General features: G+C 48.3%; 1 protein-coding gene across 1 annotated transcript in view; it reads left to right on the forward strand.

Moving 5' to 3' along the window:
* The first annotated feature begins 1,666 nt into the window (after positions 1-1,666).
* clmna (calmin a) overlaps positions 1,667-24,417 on the forward strand; it is a 36,181-nt gene continuing 13,430 nt past the window's right edge. The window contains exons 1-10 of the mRNA XM_056296314.1: positions 1,667-1,707; positions 7,600-7,703; positions 8,511-8,572; positions 14,633-14,728; positions 15,911-15,994; positions 16,663-16,755; positions 18,243-18,439; positions 19,053-19,246; positions 20,433-20,515; positions 20,688-23,156. Of these exons, the coding sequence (XP_056152289.1) occupies positions 1,667-1,707; positions 7,600-7,703; positions 8,511-8,572; positions 14,633-14,728; positions 15,911-15,994; positions 16,663-16,755; positions 18,243-18,439; positions 19,053-19,246; positions 20,433-20,515; positions 20,688-23,156 (3,423 nt within the window). The remainder of the gene's footprint in view (positions 1,708-7,599; positions 7,704-8,510; positions 8,573-14,632; positions 14,729-15,910; positions 15,995-16,662; positions 16,756-18,242; positions 18,440-19,052; positions 19,247-20,432; positions 20,516-20,687; positions 23,157-24,417) is intronic.

Consider the following 24,417-nt stretch of genomic DNA (forward strand, 5'->3'; position numbering starts at 1 on the left):
TGGATTCAGAGAAAGCATACGACAGGGTGCCCAGAGAGGAGGTGTGGTATTGTATGAGGAAGTCGGGAGTTGCAGAGAAGTATGTAGGAGTGGTGCAGGATATGTATGAGGGCAGTGTGACAGTGGTGAGGTGTGTGGTAGGAATGACAGATGGGTTCAAGGTGGAGGTGGGACTACGTCAAGGATCGGCTCTGAGCCCTTTCTTGTTTGCCATGGTGATGGACAGGTTGATGGATGAGATCAGGCAGGAGTCTCCATGGACGATGATGTTTGCAGATGACATTGTGATCTGTAGTGAGAGTAGGGTGCAGGTGGAGGAGAGCCTGCAGAGATGGAGGTATGCACTGGAGAGAAGAGGAGTGAAAGTCAGTAGGAGCAAGACGGAATACATATGTGTGAATGAGAGGGAGGACAGTGGAATGGTGAGGATGCAAGTAGAGGTGATGAAGGTTGATGAGTTTAAATACTTGGTGTCAACTGTCCAAAGTAATGGGGAGTGCAGAAGAGAGGTGAAGAAGAGAGTGCAGGCAGGGTGGAGTGGGTGGAGAAGAGTGTCAGGAGTGATGTGTGACAGAAGGGTACCAGCAAGAGTTAAAGGGAAGGTTTACAAGATGGTGGTGAGACCAGCTATGTTGTATGGTTTGGAGACAGTGGCACTGATGAAAAGACAGGAGGTGGAGCTGGAGGTGGCAGAGATGAAGATGATAAGATTTTCACTGGGAGTGATGAAGAAGGACAGGATTAGGAAGGAGTACATTAGAGGGACAGCTCAGGTTGGACGGTGTGGAGACAAAGCAAGAGAGACAAGATAGAGATGGTTTGGACATGTGTGGAGGAGAGATGCTGGGTATATTGGGAGAAGGATGCTGAATATGGAGCTGCCAGGGAAGAGGAGAAGAGGAAGGCCAAAGAGGAGGTTTATGGATGTGGTGAGGGAGGACATGCAGGTGGCTGGTGTGACAGAGGAAGATGCAGAGGACAGGAAGAGATGGACACGGATGATCTGCTGTGGCGCCCCCTAACGGGAGCAGCTGAAAGAAGAAGAGACAAACTAGATGCTGTTTTATGTCGGTCCCTTTACCTCCCGTAATCCTCTCATAAGTAGGCGTCTTTGCTTCAGCGTGGCTGAATGTGGACCAGATGCAGATCAACACAGTCGACATCGATTACGCTCTGATCACGTTAATAACAGCATGCCGTGCTGTGGGACCGGGTACTGATCCAAAGGGACCGTTAAATCGTTTAGGACGTGTGTTGAGATGCAGTTTGGATATTGTCACGCTGTGATGCACACTCTCATCGTCTAAATTCAGGGTAATGGGAATCTATGACAAAGTTTCTCGCATAATGAAGGCAGCATCGTTTAAAACCTACTTTCGGTGTGATGTCATACTTCACCTTACCAAACAGTCCAGCGGGGGGATGACCCTCGGTCGGGTTCTCAGAACACGGTGTTTTGCCGTGTGAGACGGCATCATGATTATGCGTTGAGTTCATGTAAAATTCCCTTTGGTTGTCGTGGTGATAAAGTCCGTGTTGCCCGGCAGCACTACCTACAGAGATGCCCCCCTCCCCCTCCCCCACACGTCACCTTGCAGATAAGAAAGCGTTGTGTTGTACCAAGGCGTGGCTTCAAGAAGTCACAAGGCAGTCTTCAAGGTCCGCTATGCGAGACCCTGACCTCCTTCCCCGCTATGGCCGGTGCAGGTGAGTAAGGTTTCTAAACCAAACCAAACACAAAAACCATCTCCCGTCCTCCACGGCACAGCGTACACGCCCCAGGAGTGCATTGTTTTTGTGTAACACAACACTCCCACACTTGCAGCGGGGGGGGGGGGGGAAATCAATGCCTCCCGTCATTTACGGTCCGTGATAGATGGGGCCGGTACCCTCGGTCGGCGTGTGGTCCTCAGCAGCGAGCGGCGGGCCGGCGAGGCCACGTGTCTGTCAGGGCCCGGATGTGCTGGCAAGAACTCGGCGGCACCATCTGCATCCCGATACTCGTGTCACAATTCAGTATGTTGTGACATCACAGAAGGCGGAATCACTTCGTCTGTGACTCAACTTGATGTGCTTTCCTTACCTGGATTATTGAGCATCCATAATATATATCTGTATATATATATATATATATATATATATATATATATATATACACACACACATATGTATATATATATATATATATATATATATATATATACTCCTGTATTTTCACAATGTGTGTGTGGTGTGTCTGTGTGAGAGTCTATAAACGGCCAAACTAAAGCACTTGGGGCCTTGATTCTTTTTGGAGGTTATTGGGGATGATCGGGGGCACCTATAAAAAATAGCAGAAAATTAAAATTATGCATAATTTATTATGCATAAATGTGCAAAATATGCATTTTTCTAAAAATGGCTAAAAACCACTTTTCTCTGCATTTCAGATGATTCTGAGCATCTTTGATTTTTTTTTCACCTATAAAATTTTTTTTTTGGGACTTAGAAATGTTTTGGCATTATGCAAAATAAATGCATTTTTGCAAAAATGCACCTATGATCCTCATTTGTTTTGGAGGTGGTAGGTATTGTTCCAGAGAGGACCAGAAAAATAGCAGAAAATTAAAATAATTATAATAATTATGCATAATTATGCAAAATATGCATTTTCTAAAAATGGCTAAAAACCACTTTTCTCAGCATTTCAGATGATTTTGAGCATTTGGGGGGAGGGAGTTGGAGTGGGGGGGGGTTTAGGGGCAGGGGGAAGGCGGTTAGCTGGCAGGATGAAGAGGAGGGAGATTTAGACGGGTGGAGAACCAAACCGCTACATTGTAGCGGGGTTCTCCTAGTATATATATATATAGTGGTATGTTATGATACTGTAAACACTGTGATAATTTGCAATTTTTGTTCAAAATTTTAGAAAATGTCCTGAGAAACCAAGTATGCATCAATTGAGAGTAAACCAGAGCCGTAGCTAGCGGGGCGCTGACAACGCCTGCTGTTGCGGTTCTGCGCAGCCCTGTGTTATAATACTGCACCTGCCACCTTGTGGTCGGAGATGGAAACTACACAACGAAGTCGTGACACTGCCACGTCTCTCTCTGTGTGTGTAGTCTCAAGAATCGATGCAGCGCTTTTGAGTATCGATACAGTATCGTGATAGCTGGTGTCACGGTACTCAGGTGTGTTTCCATCTCTTCCTGTCCTCTGCATCTTCCTCTGTCCCACCAGCCACCTGCATGTCCTCCCTCACCACATCCATAAACCTCCTCTTTGGCCTTCCTCTTCTCCTCTTCCCTGTTAGCTCCATATTCAGCATCCTTCTCCCAGTATACCCAGCATCTCTCCTCCACACATGTCCAAACCATCTCAACCTTGTCTCTCTTGCTTTGTCTCCACACCGTCCAACCTGAGCTGTCCCTCTAATATACTCGTTCCTAATCCTGTCCTTCTTCATCACTCCCAATGAAAACCTTATCATCGTCACCTCCAGCTCCACCTCCAGCTCCACCTCCTGTCTCGTCATCAGTGCCACCGTCTCCAGACCGTATAACAGGCTTTACGTACGCAGAGGATTAAATAGTCTACATGCTTACCGGCGGTCCCTCCTCCACCTTGATGCAGCCTACGCCCGTCCTCGTCTCCACATGCAGATGAGCTGGAGGGGAGGAGCTTCTGCACATCTCAAGAGGGAGACTCTTGTAGCAGGATACAAGGGACTGGCAGACCTCGAGAGAAACGGGTTCGGAGTCGGTCCGTCCTCATTTCTGCAGACCTCTCCGGGAGGATCGCCAGGGCCACTGTAGGTTAAGGTGGAAATGTAACATCATAGTCTGGTACCACCTTAAAGTGTCCGTGTTAATTTGTGCATGCATGTTTTTTTGGGGTTTTTTTTGCACAGTTGCTCCCTTTCTGTGCAAGAAAGACGTCGCCCGTCCGAGGGTGTGAGTCATTGTCGTATTGGCCGGGCTGAGACAACACACCCGGCCAGACTCGTAAACTCAAACACGCCGCAGCTTTAAGAAGACGCCTGTTACGCCTGTTTAATGTCATGTCCTCTACTGACGACTGTTGATGTGATTTTTCCAAGTGTATAGTCCAAAGCGGTGCTCTGGTTCCTGTTAGGGAAGCGCCCCGGCCCAGATCCAGGTTTATGGCACCGTAAGCGGGCCTGACGGCGTGTCTGAGGACTGCCGCGATGCCTTCAGGACAGATCGGGTCACAGCGTCCGGGCCCGCTCACCTACCTCGACACGTCCTTATGAATGTACCGCATTGTAAGCTGTGGTCATTTATCCCTTCGGTGGCGTTTTACGTCTCTCGCTGTCGCTTACCAGTTCTGTCCTCGGGACTCGGAGACCAGCCTGGCTCAGTCAACGGCCCCTTACTCTTTCTTTTTTTCCATCCATCCGTCCATCCATTATCCAAACAGCTTATCCGGCGCTCAGGGTCGCGGGGGGGGGGGGGGACGCTGGAGTCTATCCCAGCAGTCATTGGGCGGCAGAAGGGGACACACCCTGGACAGGCTGCCAGACCATCACAGGGCGACACACACACACACACACACACACACACACACACACACACACACACACACACACTCACACCTGGAGACAATTGTTTATTTTGCACTAAAAACAGTTGGAATGTCTCCCACTTCCTGATTCCATAAACAGCCCAAATGTGTGGACGTGGTTGGTTTAAAAAGATTTTGAATGTGCTGTTTGTCTTAAGTCTCACACATCTTCTGCTGTCCCGCTGTGTCTGGTCCATTCTGTGTTTTGTCATCCGCCTACCTGTCTCTCTTCTTGTCTGTCCTGTTTACTCCATCATCTCTGTGGCTATTCTGTATATATCTTTATAGGGACACAATTATGATTTTCAACATTATCCATCCATCTGTCTGTCCATCTGTCTCTCTGTCTGTCTGTCCATCCATCTGTCTCTCTCTCTGTCTGTCTGTTTATCCATCTGTCTGTCTATCTGTCCGTCCATCTCTCTGTCCATCTGCCTGTTTGTCTGTCTGTCTGTCTCTCTGTACATCCGTCTGTCTGTCTGTCTCTGTCTATCTGCCTGCCTGTCTGTCTGTCTCAGTCTCCCTCTCTGTCTCTCTGTCTGTCTATCTGGCCATCCATCTCTCTGTCCGTCTGCCTGTTTGTCCGTCTGTCTGTCTGTCTGTCTCTCTGTACATCCGTCTGTCTGTCTGTCTCTATCTGCCTGCCTGTCTGTCTGTCTCAGTCTCTCTCTCTGTCTCTCTGTCCGCCTGTCTGTCCATCCATCCATCTGTCTGTCTGTCTGCCTGTCTGTCTGCCTGTCTGTCTGCCTGTCCATCGGTCTGTCTGTCTGCCTGTCTGTCTGTTCGTCCGTCCGTCCATCCATCCGTCTGTCTGTCTGTCTGTCTGCCTGTCTGTCTGTCTGCCTGTCTGTCTACCTATATGTTGTTGGCATACAGTGGTATTCATTATAACAGCTCTATTCCCATCCTCTGTCCATTATCCATCCATCATCCGTCCATCATCCGTCCATTATCCATCCATTATCCACCCATCATCCATCCATTATCCGAACCGCTTATCCTGCTCTCAGGGTCGCGGGGATGCTGGAGTCTATCCCAGCAGTCATTGGGCGGCAGGCGGAGAGACACCCTGGACAGGGTGTTCTCGTTATGTTATGCAATATATCCTGATTTCAGTGTAGCTCACTGAGAGGTAGCAGCAAACCAGGAAGTAAAGGCTGTGTTGTGCTTTTCCACATCCACAGATTGTTCTGCACCACTTCGGTGGTGTTTCCGAGACCGACGGAAGACTTGTGCGTATTATGGCCGCTAGTGGCGTGTTGTCCCTACAGCATATGTACGGAGATGATGTTAAAGAAAAAGCCTTCTTTCCCCTTTGATACCCACCCACATCCGCCGTCCGCTGGGATTGGAATTCTCTCCGTCCGGGCATTCCCTCCCAAGGACGTACCACAGCAACTCAACCAGTCTTTCCTCCGGCTGAAAGGGGGTTTCGTTCCCAAGGGAATCGCCTCAGCCTCTCCCGACATGTGTCAGGTCCAGATGTCGCTTGTCCTCCGGTCAAGAGGCAAACATTGGCTCTGCCCCCGGGGAGCTGGATTTAGACAGGGGCCCCTTGAACTTTGAACCCTGGACGTGGAAGCCGGGGACGGCGGGTCTGCCGGGGACGGCGGGTCTGCCGTCACCCGGACCACCACCGTTATCGCTGGTCTCTTCAGGTTTTCAGAGGAACGAACAGCTGTCTGTCCCCCTCTCTTGGCGTCACCGTTATTGGATGTGTTTCCACCTGACCTTGCCGGGAAGCTCCATATTGTGTAGCAGCAAAGGGGGGGGGGCAGAGAACCGGCAGCAGCTATTGTGTTGAATTCCCATTAGCTGATGACCAAACACTGCCAGATGCTGCGGCACAAATAGTGCCAATGCTTCTTGTTCATGCCAAACCTCAAATATAGCTTTGGACATTTATTTATTTATTTATTTTAGTTTATTTTTTTTGCCCTTTTTTCTCCCCAGTTGTATCCCGCCAATTACGCCACACTTTCCGAGCCGCCCTCGGTCGCTGCCTCGCCCCATCTGCCGATCCGGGGAGGGCTGCAGACTCCAATACACGTGGAGTCACCAGCCGCTTCTTTTCCCCTGACAGTGAGGAGTTTCACCAGGGGGATGTAGCGTGGGAGAGGATCACGCTACTCCCCCCAGACACATACCCACATCCGGTTTCCCACCCGCAGACACGGCCAATTGTGTCTGTACGGACGCCCGACCAAGCCGGAGGTAACACGGGGATTCGAACCGGCGATCCCCGTGTTGGTAGGCAACGGAACAGACCGCTACGCTGCCCGGACGGCTATCTTGGAAAAGTTTCCATGTGTTGGGACAATACAATAACCTTCCCACTTGGGGTTTGATGATGCCAACCCATGTATGTGTGTTGTAGCAGCCTCCATCGTGTGCCATGGTGTTGCTGATCTGGGTACAAGGCCAGCACTATGTGTCGTTTTCCTGAATTAAAATGGCGTGATAAGGGCCGCTGTGATGAACGAGCGGAATAACCCGCCGTTCTTGCAGTCCGCTCGTCACGTGGCTGGGAGGTTCGTACCCCAGACTCGCCGTAACCGGTCCCGGCCAGAGCGTCCACGGGGTCAGGCCTTCATTAGGCCACCCTTACCCGGGGGATAGCGGGTGTAGATCGGTGTAGGGTTTGAGGACTCGTCGTTCTCCAGCGACCCCTCTGGCCCATCCGGGCTCCTGCAGCCAAGCAACTGAAAGCATTCTCCCTACGCCTCCTCCGCGGCCTGAAGGTGACGCAATCCATGCGAGGAGGCTTCAGCGTGTAAAGTAGCGAGAGCAGCCGACACGAGTTTGAAGGAAGCTGGTGTTACAGCTATCTCCTTCCTGTGGAAACGTGAGCCAGGGGAGTTATTCCACAAGAGTTCTGGCCGTGTGCCATCGGGCTAATCGGGTGGGATAAGGGGAGAAACTAGAAATACATTTTTTTTTTAAAAGGGTGTGAAAACCACGGCCATCCGGCACCAACCGGCTTTGTGCCGATGGTGTTTTTTTGCAGTTCCCTCATTGTGTGTGCTGTTTCTGTAGCGGAGGTGGTTCCGGGAGAACGAACGATGAAGGCTACTCTACAGTTCTCCAGACACTCGTCCGGAGGCCCACCGTGCCCTGGATGAACACGGACCGCTTCCCCGGTAGGACACACGGGACATAAAAGGAAATGAAACGTGACGTTGCAGGGGTGGTCGTCCAGAAAGGGCCGGTGTGGGTGCAGGTCTTTGTTCCAACCCAGCAGCTACACACCTGTGTCTCCTGATCGAGTCCCTCGGTAAAGACTCTGCCGGTGGATTTGTGGGACCAGGTGTGTAGCTGCTTGGCTGGAACAGAAACCTGCACCCACACCGGCCCGTTCTGGGTACAATTGCCCGCCCCTGGTTTAGAGGCACTTCCTGCTGGCCGTCCCTGTCGTTACCTCCCTAAACGTCTGTCTGCTGCGGTTTGATCTTACCGAGACGGTGTGGACCGAGGACAGTACAGCGTGTCCAGTCCTGCATCTGCAGAACAAGATGGCAGAATGCCGCGAAGCAAACGAGCGGTTCATTTTGAGCATGAGCGATCTCAGATAATGTGTGTGCATGAGGGCGTGTTTGGGTTAGGGAAGGAGAAGGATTCTTGGGCTGTATTAATATGTGTGTGTGTGTGTGTGTGCAGCTGTCTTGTGTGCCTGCTCTATCCCACAGTGTTGCTATGGTTTGTTGACATGTCCGGGCCTCTGGCAGGAGGTGATTCATGCTCGGATGACGATGGATGGATGCTGCTGCTGCTGCTGCAGACTCAATCTCTCTGATGACTCACATGTTGTGTTTCCTCTCCCCTCTGGATTCCCACCTCATATACAGCATCCCCAGGACTGACGTTCTCTCTCTCTCTCTCTCTCTCTCTCTCTCTCTCTCTCTCTCTCTCTCTCTCTCTCTCTCTCTCTCTCCCTCCCTCCCCGGCAGGTGAAAGAGAACTCGTTCAAAAGAGGACCTTCACCCGATGGATCAATCTGCATTTGGGAAAGGTTTGCTCGCTGCTCCTTGTAGCATTCACTGAAAGACACACACAAGCACACACACCTATACAACACTATTTCAGAAAATGGAAATTTAAATGCCTTCAGCATCATTTTATTATGAACTTGCTCCACTGGGTTCAAATTTGTCACCTCAGTGCAACAGTGCAGTCTGCACCACATCTTCCACCCAGGACCCAAGCAGCTCCTTCTTGCAGACCGCAGACCAGTTGTTAAGCTACTGCAAAGCACCCAAGTGTGTCTTAACAGTCCGGCAACTTGGAGTGTTAGACATGCAGTACCTTAAAAACCGCGGCGCCATCTCCATCTTCATTGCTGAATTATAGATGAGGTTGTGTGCAGTCGCTTGTGTGCTTCATTAAAGTTTCATCAGGGCTGTAAAACGGGGATGTGAGGGGGAAAGTGGAGATGCTATCTTTCCTAGCCAGCTCAGACTGCTCCATCTCCTCTGGACACAGGCCTGGGTAGTGTGGTGTATGCAAAATGACTGGCCCAGAGGAGGTGGCTTCTCCTTTTTCTCTTCTTCCTCATCTTCCTCCTTTCTTTCCACCCCATCCAGGGCTTTTGTTGAAATTCAGGACAATCTGTTTGTTGTGGCACGCGTCTTTGTTGAAGGACTTTGTAAAAAGGAGAGCTGGTGGGTATTTTTTTTTTAATTTTTGTTTACTTTTTTTTCCTTCCTCCTCACTTCAGTGGTCACTCTTTAGTATTTCTTTCGGAAACTGTCAATGGTATATATATAGTAGCGAATTCGGGAGACAATGCAACCACAGGAACTGCCGCGGCCGGGAAGCGAACCCGTATCGCCCGCACCGCAAGAGACAGCGCTAACAGCTCGACTAAAGGGTCAGACCCGCCAGCCAGTGGCCAGCATGTCTTCTTATCCATGCACATTACAATATATATATATATATATATACATACATAAAACCAATCAGTATTGTTGATACCGATATATACCGATATATACTTGAGGACAATACTGATCATGAAGGATCCCCACAAGGGTACAACATCTTCAAACTACTGGCCAGTAACCTGCCTCTCCACAACAGGGAAGATCTTGTCAGGCATCATAGCAGCTAAGCTGAATGGGCACATGAGTCAATACATGAGTGAAACTCAGAAAGGAACTGGGAACAACACCATAGGGTCAAAGCATCAGCTACTGGCTGATAGAGCGGTCACCCAAGACTCTAAGACCAGACAGACCAACCTGAGGACAGTGTGGATTGACTAAAAGAAAGCCTATGATTCAATGCCCCACACATGGTTACTGGAGTGCTTGGTACTACACAAAACCAACAGGACACTAATAGCCTTCATCAAGAGCAGCAGTGGAAAACAACACTCGAGGCCAACTCAAAGACAATCACACAGGTAACCATCAAATGTGGCATATACCAAGGTGATGCACTATCCCCACTGCTGTTCTCCATAGATCTGAACCCCCTCAGTCAGATCCTCACAAAGAGTGGATATGGACACAGGTTCAGAAGTGGAGTTACCATCAGCCGCCTCCTAAACATGGATGACATCAAGCTGTATGCCAGGAATGAGTGAGATATTGACTCACTGATCCACCTCACTTAGCGCTACAGTGACAACATCAGGATGTCATTCAGACTGGACAAGTGCAGTTGAATGGTGGCAAAAAGAGGAAAGGTGGTGAGGACTGAAGGGATTGAATTGCCAGATGGCAGGATAACAGACATACAGGGCAGTTACAGTTACCTGGGTATTCCACAGGCAAATGGAAACCATGAGGAGGCAGCAAGGAGGTCAGCTATAGCCAAATACCTCCAGAGAATGAGGCAGATCCTGAGGAGCCACCTTAATGGCTAAGATTCAAGCCATCAACACATATGCCCTAGTCATCAGATACCCAGCTGGAATAATAAGATGGCCAAAAGGAGGAGATAAGGGCCACAGATATAAAGATGAGGGAACTCCTCACAGTGCACGGAGGGTTCCACCTGATGTCCAGCAGCCTGAGAGTGTATGATGGGGACCAAGGGTTAGTGAGTTTCAGAGCCACTATCCAGGATGAATCAAGGAACAGCCACAAGTACATCAGAAAGAGCCCCCCCCCCTCAGGATGAACTGATGAGTGAGTACCTCAGGCAGCAGAAGACAGAGAGTGGGGAGGAAGGAGAAGAGGAGGTATAATGGAAGACCAAGCCCCTCCATGGGATGTACCATCGACAGATAGAAGACATGGCTCATATCAAGAAATTCTACCAGTGGCTAGAAAAGGTTGGACTGAAAAACAGCACAGAAGCGCTGCTCATAGCAGCACAAGAACAGGCACTTAGCACCAGATCGATTGAGGCAGGGGTCTACCACTCCAGACAAGACTCAAGATGCAGGCTGTGCAAAGACGCCCCTGAGACAGTCCAGCACTTAGTAGCAGGGTGTAAGATGCTAGCTGGGAAAGCGTACACTGAAAGACATAACCAAGTGGCTGGGGTAGTGTACAGGAATATCTGTACTGAATACAGACTGGAAGTCCCCATGTCCAAATGGGAGACACCACCAAATGTGGTTGAGAATGGCAGAGCTAAGATCCTGTGGGACTTCAAGCTCCAGACTGACAAGCAGGTGCTGGCTAACCAACCAGACATTGTGGTGGTCAACCAGGAGCAGAAGACAGCAGTAGTGATCGCTGTAGCAACCTGAGCGACAGCAACATCAGGAAGAAAGAGCATGAGAAGCTGGAGAAATACCAAGGGCTGAGGGAAGAACTTGACCGGATGTGGAAGGTGAAATCCACAGTAGTCCCAGTGGTAATAGGGGCACTAGGGGCTGTGACCCCCAAACTAGGAGAGTGGCTCCAGCAGATTCCAGGAACAGCATCTGAGGTCTCTGTCCAGAAGAGTGCGGTCCTAAGAACAGCTAAGATACTGGGCAGAACCCTCAAACCCTCAGGCCTCTGGTATATGTTTCTCTCTCTGTCTTTCTCGCCCACACACACACACACACATGTGGATCTCTGTTTATTTTTATTCCATATGATACTTTGAAAGCCATGAAGACGTCACCTTTCGATGCCCCCATCCCGCCCCCTGTTTCACATGTGCGCTCACTCATGCTAACACAAACCCAGACAGGGACGCTCGCTCACTCCTGCTTTGTTTCCATGGGGCCCCCTTATCCAGCACTAATCGGAAATGGAGGTCTTAATCAGAAGGAAGAGGCATACTGTACCCACATACATCGAAACTGACCTTCCCATTCTCACTAAAATTCACTTGCAGTTCACTCACTGGGGGAATATCAGCCATGTAAATGCTTCAACCAAGTAGGTCCTTCAGATGTATTACATATTCTGCCTGCACATTTGTTCACTTGTAGAGCCGTGGATGTGAACTTCTTGACTGATTTTTTGTGGATACCAAACTGGTCTGCATCTCACATGACTGGAATTGAAGGTTGTACAGTGACCTCCTCTGGGCCATATGCCCAGAGGCCTCCTTTCAAGTCCAGTAAAGGGCAACTTTCTCCCACTGGTCTTTGCTGTGGGCATTTATTGTTCATTATTTATTGTTTATCAGGCTCCCCATTAGCTGTTAGAAAGCAACAACTGCTGTTCCTTAAATAATGTACTCAGATATTCAAAAATACACATACATGCATGTTAAAATATACAATACAATTACTGTAATAACTCCTCCCTCCTAAAAGTAAGCTAACCATGTGGCATCCAGGTGGTGTGGCGGTCTATTCCGTTGCCTATCAACACGGGGATCGCCGGTTTGAGTCCCCGTGTTACCTCCGGCTTGGTCGGGCGTCCCTACAGACACAATTGGCCATGTCTGCGGGAGGGAAGCCAGATGTGGGTATGTGTCCTGGTCGCTGCACTAGCGCCTCCTCTGGTCGGTCGGGGCACCTGTTCCGGGGGGGTGACTGGGGGGGAATAGCGTGATCCTCCCATGTGCTATGCCCCCCTGGTGAAACTCCTCACTGTCAGGTGAAAAGAAGCGGCTGGCGACTCCACATGTATGGGAGGAGGCATGTGGGGGTCTGCAGCCCTTGGCAGCTGGGAAGAGTGCGGTAAATGGCCAAGTAAAAGTGGGGAGGGAAAAAGGGCGGGGGGGTAAGCTAACCATTTAAGCGTAGATCAGTCACCATTATTAGAATATACTAAACATTGGCGATAACTCAAACGATAAAACCACGACCAAGACCATCAGCTTTATAGGTACACCCCTCCAAGCTGCTGCTGCGGTGTAAAAGCTCGGCTTGTGTTTGCCTCCTCTATCCGTCGACGGCAGGAGAACCAAATTCTGCTGACACCGCTGGCTCGTATATAAATATTGCAGAAACGCAAATATATTGACCCAGCACGCGACATGTATTTAGCAGTGGGCCCATTTACACGACACACGTGTGTTGTCTGCTATACAGGTAGTCGTTCTTAGCCTGTAAAAGGACTTCCTGGACCTCGGGGTCCTGCACGCCTCAACGAACTAATTCTCGTTAAATGCTCAGGGCCTGTAAAGTAAACAAACCCCTGGATCAGGTCACCAGATTCACCGTTGCACGTGCAGGGTTTGTTTGGGGGTCTTCATTCATCCAATGTGGTGCCTGTAAATGTGGCTTCCGAGTCCTTCCGATAAAGCCTCGTTCGCCTCGGCGGTGCAGTGTTTCATCCCACGTCTTGGGTTCGTCCTCCGGACTCCTCGGTCTTCTCCCGGTCACCAGCGAGAGGCGATCCCTGGAGTCCGGTTGGTGATGAAACCTTTTGTTTTGTCCCCAGACAATGAGCCTCTCTTCTCGTGCTCGCTGTTTGGCAGAGCATCAAATCTCTGACCCACTAATTTACAATCATACATTTGTCTCCCGCCGTCTCGGGAAGTTCCAGACACTTTGTTCCCCCCCCCCCCACCAGCACAGTTTGCATTGTCCACATGAGCTTGTTGGCGCGTGAAGTAAGTTGGAGCGTGATGCGTTTCTCAGGGGTGGGTGCGAGGGCGCCGCCGTCAGGTGTCGCACTGCACCCACCCACCGTCCCCACCGCTGAGCAGCTTTGGCCCTTCACTGCCCAGTTCTTCCACGCTGCCTTTTGGTTCCGCCTCTGAGCGACATATTTGTAAACCAAGGATCCAGTCTAGCCGATAACTGGAAGATTGAAACGAGCAACTGGGGAAGTCTCTACTCTTCCCGTCCATGACTGCAAGTCCACTTCCACTCAGTCCAGATTAACCTGTGATAATGTTGTATATTAACTATGACATTATTGTTCAAATTTGTAAATGGCATTAAGTTTGATGAAGAGCGGGGCATCTGGGTGGCATAGTGGTCTAGTCCGTTACCTACCAACATGGGGATCGCTGGTTCGAATCCCCATCTTACCTCTGGCTTGGTCGGGACGTCCCTACAGACACAATTGGCCGTCTGTGGGTGGGAAGCCGGATGTGGGTATGTGTCCTGGTCACTGAACTAGCGCCTCCTCTGGTCGGTTGGGGCGCCTGTTCAGGGGGGGAAGGGGAACTGGGGGGGGTAGCGTGATCCTCCCACGTGCTACGTCCCCCTGGTGAAACTCCTCACTGTCAGGTGAAAAGAAGCGGCTGGCGACTCCACATGTATCGCAGGAGGCATGTGGTAGTCTGCAGCCCCCCCCTGCCCCCGCCCCCGGATCAGCAGAGGGGGTGGAGCAGCGACGGGGACAGCTTGTAAGAGTGGGGTAATTGGCCAAGTAAAATTGGGGAGGAAAAGGGGTAAAAATCCCCCCCAAAAAAGAAGAAAATGTTGATGAAGAGCCTTTAGTGACTTGAAACTCATAGTTTCAGGCGTGGGACTTGACTTGGGACCTGAGTGGCAAGACATGAGACTTACTCGTGACTTGGAAAACCGTGACTTGATTCCACCTCTGATGGAAAGTACCAAAAAAGGATGTTTGTCTGCAACTAACTAAACAGGATGTAGCTTTAAAAATAATCAACAGTCCATGCATTCACACTTTTGATCTAGCTGCCTCCTGCGAAGTGATCTCTTAGTATCCCTCTTCCTCTTTTTTCTGCCCCGCAATCATCTGCCTGCCCCCAGTGCGACCCCCCGATGGAGGTTCACGACCTTTTCCAAGATATCCAGGATGGACGGATCCTCATGGCCCTGCTGGAGGAGCTGTCTGGCTGCAAGCTGGTAGACTCCCTTCTCACAGACACTTACTCAGTGGTTTTAGTTGCAGATCGTGTAGCATTTAAGAAATATAACCTGAACCTTAAGCGTTATACTCAGCATTACATGAGGGGAAATAAATCTATTTCTCTATGAGTGTTATTTTATTATTATTATTAGTAGTAGTGATTATTATTATTATTATTATTATTAGTAGTAGTAGTAGTGATTATTATTATCATTATTATTATTATTATCTATTATTAGTAGTAGTAGCAGTGGTAGTAGTGATTATTATTAATATTAGTAGTAGTAGTAGTGGTAGTAGTAGTAGTAGTGATTATTATTATTATTATTATTATTATCTATTATTATTAGTAGTAGTAGCAGTGGTAGTAGTGATTATTATTATATTAGTAGTAGTAGTGATTATTATTATTATTAGTAGTAGTAGTAGTGATTATTATTATTATTATTAGTAGTAGTAGTAGTAGTGATTATTATTATTATTGTTATCTATTATTAGTAGTAGTAGTAGTAGCAGTGGTAGTAGTGATTATTATTATTAGTAATAGTAGTAGTGATTATTATTATTATTATTATCTATTATTATTAGTAGTAGTAGCAGTGGTAGTAGTTATTATTATTATTATTATCTATTATTAGTAGTAGTAGTAGCAGTGGTAGTAGTGATCATTATTATTAGTAGTAGTAGTAGTAGTAGTGATTATTATTATTATTATCTATTATATATTAGTAGTAGTAGCAGTGGTAGTAGTTATTATTATTATTATTATCTATTATTAGTAGTAGTAGCAGTGGTAGTAGTGATTATTATTATTATTATTAGTAGTAGTAGTAGTAGTGATTATTATTATTATTATCTATTATTAGTAGTAGTAGTAGCAGTGGTAGTAGTTATTATTATTATTATCTATTATTATTAGTAGTAGTAGCAGTGGTAGTAGTGATTATTATTATTATCTATTAGTAGTAGTGGTAGTAGTAGTAAGTTTTTGTAGTACTACTACTACTACATAAAACATAAAATATTATTGATTAAAATATTTTATTTATTTATTTATTTATTGAAATATAATTAATTAAAATATTATAAAAAAAATTCAAATATTAACATTTTTGTAGACCAAAAAAAAAAGTATATATACATATATATATAACCTCTTGTTTTGGATGGTCTTCCAGCTTCACGGTTTCAAAAAGTCCTCCCACCGAATCTTCCGACTGAACAACATCGCCAAGGTGCTGTCTTTCCTCGAGGAGAGAAATGTAAGTAAAGCCTCTTCCTCACTGAAACCCCGTGGCGTTCGTGGATTTCAAATCTTGAAATCAACCCCGGCTTCAGACGGCCACCTCAAACCCAGCTCTTTTCCCTGGAAAGCCCTTTTACACACCCCCAGCGAACTCTGGGACTTCAGTGACGTCATACCCCATCCTGCTCTATGATCCCTCTGATAAGGTCACCCTTTCTGTGGGTGGACTCGCTTATTTCCATATGTTCTTGTTTTTCATATGCTACCAATATTTGCCTCGTATGCCGTTGCTTTTTTTTGTTGCCACTGCCATAACATCAGCTCCAAACTAGGAGGGTACGGCTGAATATGGGGGAATGAATGTGCAACAGAATTAGTATTATATTCTAATGCATATGATATGCATGGTAAGGTGTCAGAAACAACACTGAATGTGGCAATGCTGGGATTCTGTAGGACCTGTTGGGACCGACACGATTCCAGGAAAATTCTTCCTATCTTTTCTATTCTTTCTCCAGAGAGGAATAACTGGAGTGTAGCGCTAACATGACTCCATTACGCTGCTCCTTTATATTTAATAGGACATATGAATCTATCTGTCTGTCTGTCTGTCTGTCTGCCTGTAGAATCGTCAGTTGTTGATTTGTTGAATTCACAAGGGTGTGTGTGCTGCTGGATAAACAGGTTAAGCTGGTCAGCATCGATGCTTCAGACGTTGCCGATGGCAACTCCTCCATCATTCTGGGACTCATCTGGAACATCATCCTCTTCTTCCAGGTAACGTCCAGTACTTCAGCTCCCTCCGTCTCCTCTCTCATTGCAGTTCTTTTTTTTTGGAGAGGGGGGGTAGATTCCCCCCCCCTTTTTCTCCCCAATTGTACCCGGCCAATTACCCCACTCTTCCGAGCCGTCCCCAGTCACTGATCCGCCCCCTCTGCCGATCCGGGGAGGGCTGCAGACTACCACATGTCTCCTCCCATACATGTGGAGTCGCCAGCCGCTTCTTTTCACCTGATGGTGAGGAGTTTTGCCAGAGGGATGTAGCACGTGGGAGGATCACGCTATTCCCCCCAGCTCCCCCTCCCCCCCGAACAGGCGCCCCGGCCGACCAAAGGAGGCGGTAGTGCATCGACCAAGACACACCCACATCTGGCTTCCCACCCGCAGACACGGCCAATTGTGTCTGTAGGGACGCTGGACCAAGCCGGAGGTAACACAGGGATTCGAACTAGCGATCCCCCATGTTGGTAGGCAACGGAATAGACCGCCACGCCACCCGGACGCCCTCTCATTGCGGTTCTAAAGAGTTGAATTTCTCTTTCTTTCTTGGAGGGTTTCGCGTCCTTGCCTCAGTCTCAACTCTCTCCCTTTGACTCGTTCTTCTTCATCTGAAAATCGGATCAGCTGAAAGAATAGAGCTCCTAATTGGCATCTCTTAATTTGGGCTCCCCATCCGCAAAGGGCTAAAAAAGGGGCCGTTCTCACAGCGCAAATGACCTTATGTAATCCACACTCTCGTCGCCCCGGACAGTCGCCATGAGAAATCAATTATCTCCTCGGTTCACACAGTCTTTTCACTCTGCATCTGCTCCACTGTTCTCTTCCGTACCTTTCTGGGTCGATTCCACATTTCCAGCTAGAAGATATTACACAGCACAGCACAGGAGCACCCATCCCCTGAGTAGCTGTTGTCTTGCGGCTTACTTTTCTTTTAACGTTTCCTTCCATATGTTTGAAACCACGCCTCCTTATGATTTGAATCTCCTGTTTATCTTATTTGTTCTGTCTTTTTCTCCCTGAATGTCTTCCCCCCCAAACTTGGCCAGTTACCCCACTCTTCCGAGCCGTCCCGGTCGCTGCTCCACCCTCTCTGCCGATCCGGGGAGGGCTGCAGACTACCACATGCCTCCTCCCATACATGTGGAGTCGCCAGCCGCTTCTATTCACCTGACAGTGAGGAGTTTCACCCTGAACAGGTCCCCCGACCGACCAGAGTTGGCGCTAGTGCAGCGACCAGAACACATACCCACATCCGGCTTCCCACCTGCAGACACGGCCAGTTGTGTCTGTAGGGACGCCCGACCAAGCCGGAGGTAACACGGGGCACGAACCGGCGATCCCCGTGTTGGTAGGCAACGGAATAGACCGCCACGCCACCCGCACGCCCCGCCCTCCCGGAAATGTCTGTCTGTACATTTGTGGCAACCTGATTTCCCACGCTCGCACACAAATTCAAGCATGCACACCTCTTTGTCTTTTCCCAGATTAAAGAGCTCACGGGGAACATCAAGAGCCAGTTCCCCTCCTGCTCCAGCTTGTCGTCCATCCCCACCAGCTCCGACTCGGACACCTCCCACTCCAGCACGCCCTCGGAGGAGAGAAGGCTCCCCTCCGTGCCCGCACGTGATCACGGAAAGGCCATCAAGAAACTGCTGCAGTGGGTGCAGAAGCGAACCCGCAAGTAAGTGGGGATACTGACCCGCTTGGCATGAGCGGTCTTCCACCACGGCCGAGCTACTCTGAAGCTCTCGGCCGTGGTGGACGTTGATCATCCACCGCCGAACATGCGAGTGCTTCCTTTAAAGTCGTTTCAACCTGCCGCACGGTGTGTGTGATGAGCGGTGCAACGGCAACATTTCATCAGCACGTCCTGTTCCCGCGCGGATATGTTCAGATCGTCGGGGAATCAAATCAAGGGTTCAAAGGAATTTGAATTGAGACTCAGCCATTTGAATATCTGATCAAAATTTGCTCTAGATTCGCATCGCGTATTAGTGACTGTATCAACAGCGTATCGTAGAACACCAATAACGAGGTACCGTTATTGGTGTTCACCAGTAATGTCTGTCGAACACTCCACAACCTTCCACCTGAAGCAGGGTGTGGATCAGGACGAAACACGGATTTCAGGTTTCCAGGACTGGTTAGCAAATATTACCGGTCCCGTGATGAGAACGAAGTTATCCCGTTTTAGTGTCATGCACCCGAAAAAGTTGTTTTAAGAGCCGCGTCCGAGGCGAGCGGGTGTCCACCTTCTGGCGGTGTCCTGACCCGTTCTGTGTGTTTGGTCCCAGATATGGTGTGGCGGTGCATGATTTTGGGAAAAGCTGGACCAGCGGTTTGGCCTTCCTGGCGGTCATTAAGTCCATTGACACCAGCCTGGTGGACATGAGGAGGGCCCTACTGAGGAGCAGCAGGGAGAACGTGGAGGAGGCTTTCAGGACGGCCCACTACAGCCTGGGCATCCCACGCCTGCTGGAGCCAGAGGGTAACAACACACTACCTACCTGCCGTTATCTTTCAGTCAAGCTATTTGTAAGAAAAGGTTGAGGATGTGAATATTAAAAACATGGAAAGGTCTAATTTGGGGGGGGGGAATGCTCATACTGCAAAAACTGTTTTGCACTTATTAAAAATGGAAAAGTTAGTGAGTCAGTACAGAGATTATGTGTTAAAAGTAATGGAAATGAGATCTGGGGTTTTTTTCTGATCGGAAGTAACGCTAGTTAATCCCTCTTCATTGTTCTCCTCAAAAAAGTCGACATGGCTCTCTTGTGTCATTGCTCAGGAAGAGTCTTTGCTAAACCCACCTGATTCACCTTAAAAAGAAATTTAAAATTATTAAATAAAATAATTTTCAATTTGCTCAGCAGTTAGATGTGGAAACTTGGTGACTGTCAGAGTATTACTAGATTATTCAACACCTTCTATGGGGAATATATATAGATACACACACACACACTATCAAGGTGCCAGCTAACCATTATGTGATGGTTATGGCAGAATGATACAACCACCGTTCAGATCGTCGTCCTACATAGATGCTGTGTTCTTCCCAGCATTTTGTCTAATACCAGGCAACAAACCTCCTGGGAAATACAGGGATTGATTTATGACACACATGTAAGCATAGCAGTTTTTTATTTACCTCATTTGTGAATATAGTTCTTCCTTTTCTGTGATAGTTTTTTGAGTCATGACTTGTAAATTAATGCACAAGTGTTGTTGCTGTGCTAATAAGAAAAACAAAAGAAGCCTCTCGGTTGTTTTTGCAACATTTGACACATGAAATGCCACCAAAATCCAAAAGGTTACCTGATGCCCCTTTAAAACATAATTACATTTACTGGCAATCACATGTACTTTAGTTTGTCGCCATACAACGACAGTGAGGATCAACTGCATCCGAACCGTAATGTTTGAAATCACCACGTCTCAGTTTGCAATCTGAATCTGAAGGATATAGTAGTATATGGTAACCAGTTCCTCCCAATAAGACCAAAGACCTTGAGGAGAAAAAGACAAAAACAGGGACAAGAAGACAAAACAAAGAACATGTACCCGTTTAACTAACATGAGGACAGTTCCAGTCATGGACACAAATGTACTAAGATAAATCACTACATCTCATCATCAGGGTGTCAGCTTTAATCGTCCATTTTTCATTTCCCCAGATGTGACTATCAATCCACCAGATGAGCAGTCCATCATGACCTACGTGGCCCAATTTCTGGAGCATTTTCCCGACACAGAGGAGGTGAGATTCGCTGCTCGGCACACATGCTATATACTGGGATTTGTGAGCTAGTTCCTCCACATATATGTAATCCAGCCATTTATTTGTCTTGTTGCTGTTTCTTACTCGCTATACGTTGCTCTCCCTCTCCCTGTGCCTCTCTATTTTCTTTCTCCCTCTGTCTCTCTTTCAGCCGGAGGAGCCCCGTGTAGTGATTGAGAGGAGCATCTCCATGGGTCGTCTTAGCTCCTGCGACAGTGACTCGGACCACATAAGGAATGGCGTCCTCTACGGCCATCTGCGGGAGAGGCCCCACATGGTCCACAAGAATTGGGTCAAGCCCCCACCCAAGATCTTAATCTCATCTTTGTCAGTGGACAGGGGGGTATTCTCACCCACCTCCCCAACAGCTGGGGCTCGTTCATGGGCAAGTGAAGACTCTTTGGAAAAGTCTCCACCAGAGGAAGATGTATCCACTAGTATGGGAGGAGATGTCCAGGGCCCTCGGAGGCAAATCTTTACCACCCCAGCCCCTAACTCCCCTTTGTCGTCTTACGTTCACTCACCCATTTGCTCCTCGGTGTCTGAATCAGTGAACAGTGAGTCGGTGAATAGTGAATCGGTGATCAGTGACTCGGCGATTGGCTCTCCAGACTCCTGGATGGAGGGCGACGTGAGGATGACCCCAGAGAGATTTGGTGGGAGCCGAAGCGATAGCTCACTGTGTGACAGCGGCACAGCTTGGGACGTCAGCGGGCCCCTCACCACCCCCGAAGAGGTCACCGCAATTGATGAGGGTCTAAGCCCCCTGTCGGTGGGTATACCCCTGGATGAGCAGTCGATTCCCAAGATGTTTATCGATGAAGGCATCTATTCAATGAGTTCAATGGAGAGCACCCAGGAGAGAATCCAAGTACAATCTGACAAAGAGGAGGAGGACAATAAGGCAGAGGAAGCAAAAAGTTACATCCAGGACGTTGACCAGGATATGGTGTGTGAGCATGCCTCCAATCAGAAAGAGGTCGAGGACAAAGCAGACGGAGATTCTGAACAAATGGACACAAGTCAACCTCAAAGGGACCATGTATGTGCAGAGCAGCTGTCTTCTTTGGGACCATCTGATGAAAGAAACTTGAACTTCTCTGAGGATGATCACTCCTTGGAGTCTGAGGGAACTAACCAATCACAGTCCAACTCCAACCATATACCCCTGACCTCTGACCTTTTTGAAGAACTTGAGGAAAAGAATGATGTCCAAATGAGCAGTCAAAGGGAATCGGAATGTGCAAGGGAAGCTGCGGAGCTGAATGGAGAGTCAAAGGACCATGAAGGACAATTGAATGTGAAGAGTAGAAGTGTCAGTGGGAGAAATGGAGTGGAAACTGCATGTGAGGGGCAGGAGTCTCTCTCTGAGGGGAAGGTAGAAAAGAAAGGCATTTCAAAGGAAAAGCACAGCGAGGCCAAAGAATATTCAGAGAGACAAGAGGAAGCAAATAAAAGAGTTCTTAATGGCCTCGCAGATCCTCAAAAACATACTGGCACAAAGAGTTATGATTTTGCAGCAAACACACATTCAGAACAACATGAGGCAGTTGACCAGTCTTTAACCAACCAGGATGGATCATCTAAACCAAGTCGTGACCACAGCACGAACCACAATTGTTCACGGGTCTCCGTGACCAGTGACCAAACAGAGGAGGCAAAGGATAGGGCATTTAGCCCAAAGAGAGAAAACCAGGATGGGGATAAAGACCTAGACCGAACAGGTACCTCTGGAAATCAGGAGATTGACACAGATGTCAACAATGAAACTCTTAATGAAAAGAGCTGCACCTCCATTGCAGAAGATGGAGACAAAGCCACAGAAAGTGCCCTGTTGGGAGGACTCTTGGAAGAGAAGTTCAAGCCAATACCCACAGAGCAAACAAGAGAGGTGGCATATCAGGATTCAGTTGATGTAAACCAACATGATACAGTCAGGCTCTCAGAAACGGATTCAGCTGGGTCTGAGGCCACAAATAATGCGGAAATAACCACAACTCCACAACCATACGGCTGTCTTCAAGATGACCAAAATAATGATGTCAGAACCACAACAGAAATCAATAAGTTGGATACACCTCCTCCACTTCGAGCCATAGATACGAAGGGTCACCCTGTTGATTCTGACCTGAGAGACACTGAGAGAGATGCAACTGATCAGCTTGACTGCCACCACGTCAAAACGGGAACCCTCTTGTCGGTTGAGGAGGCCGCCATTGCACAATTAAACAGATCCAATCCGGACGACTCGTGGTCAAACTGTGAAACAGGGTCTATGAGTTATAGCCGGTTCAGCGACCCTTCGGACATGGACTTGTTTCATACAGATGCTGACAGGAGTTCTCCCTTAGAGGAGCTTGTCAGTGAACGACTTGAACCCATGGATATGTTCTATCCTGACAAAGAGGAACTTATGTATACGGAGCCACCCGAAGAGGATGTTGAGAGCCAATGGTCTGTTTTCAGCGTGTCTGCCCTCCAACCAGCACCAGCCTCCGAACCACTGCCAGAGACACACACTCCCCAGCAGACCCACGGAAATAGCCTTACAGAAACACACCCACCCGACGAGTTGGACAAAGAGTTAAAGTGCACAGTGCATTTAGCAACACAAGAACAGGTTAAGATCATTTTTGTGTCTTTGATTATTTTATTTATGCACTTTTAAAACATTAAACATAGGGCAATTCATTTACTTGACAGGGGTTAACGGAGCACTAGAGCTGGGCAGTATCGATATTGTGATATGAGACTAGCTAAGGGGGCAGCACGGCGGCGCAGTGGTTAGCGCGGTCGCCTCACGGCAAGAAGGTCCTGGGTTCGAACCCCAGGGTTCTCCAGCCTTGGGGGTCGTCCCAGGTCATCCTGTGTGTGGAGTTTGCATGTTCGCCCCGTGTCTGCGTGGGTTTCCTCCGGGTGCTCCGGTTTCCTACCACAGTCCAAAGACATGTAGGTCAGGTGAATCGGCCGTACTAAATTGTCCCTAGGTGTGAATGTGTGTGTGTGTGTGGGCCCTGTGATGGACTGGCAGCCTGTCCAGGGTGTCTCCCTGCCTGCCACCCAATGACTGCTGGTGTAGGCTCCAGCATCCCCCGTGACCCCAGTTGGGTTAAGCAGCTTGGGTCATGAATGGAATGGACCAGATATGGTGTGGTATTGTGGTTCTGGTAATATGGTGATATAATGCTAATTTCATTCCCTGGTCTAAAAGACTTAATCACAGTAAAGTGATACAGTTTTCTGAAGACGGTTTTAGCTGAGTGAAATGAACAGTGAATATCTCTACCTGCTTGGTCATCATATTCACATCACATTACTAACGATTATTTCTCAGAATTTTCTTGCGTGGAAACACCTGTTGAAAGCACCAATAGTCCTCCCCAAAATATCACATTATCAATATCAAGGCATCCATCCATTATCCAAACCGCGTATCCTGCTGTCAGGGTCGCGGCGATGCTGGAGCCTATTCAGTATGAAGACAATGAGTTGAAAATATTCCGACATTCGATAACATCTATATCGCCGACCCTACTGAGTCACATGCTCGTTCCCGTTAATTGTTTCACACCTGCTGTTTCACATCATATATCCCCATCTTTGAGATGTCTAGTTGAAACCCGTGTTATAAGATCATCAGATTTAAGGCCCCTTCCTCATGGGGCCTGGATGGTCGTTGTTTAGGGAAGGAAGATGGTCAGCCATTCCTAGAATAGAATCTTCCAGATGGTCCAGGTATTAAAATTAGCATCCAGCTGCCCACTTGCCCTCTTTTCGGACCTTCAGGCCAGCGCTGTCACTCCGTGTGTACGTATTTATCTATTCTACACATTAATGGCGCCCAGTCTGTGCCCGTCAGGCCTAGACATCTTCAGGATGAG

The sequence above is a fragment of the Lampris incognitus genome, chromosome 16 (genome assembly GCF_029633865.1).
Source record: "Lampris incognitus isolate fLamInc1 chromosome 16, fLamInc1.hap2, whole genome shotgun sequence".
In the NCBI taxonomy this organism is placed as follows: Eukaryota; Metazoa; Chordata; class Actinopteri; order Lampriformes; family Lampridae; genus Lampris; species Lampris incognitus.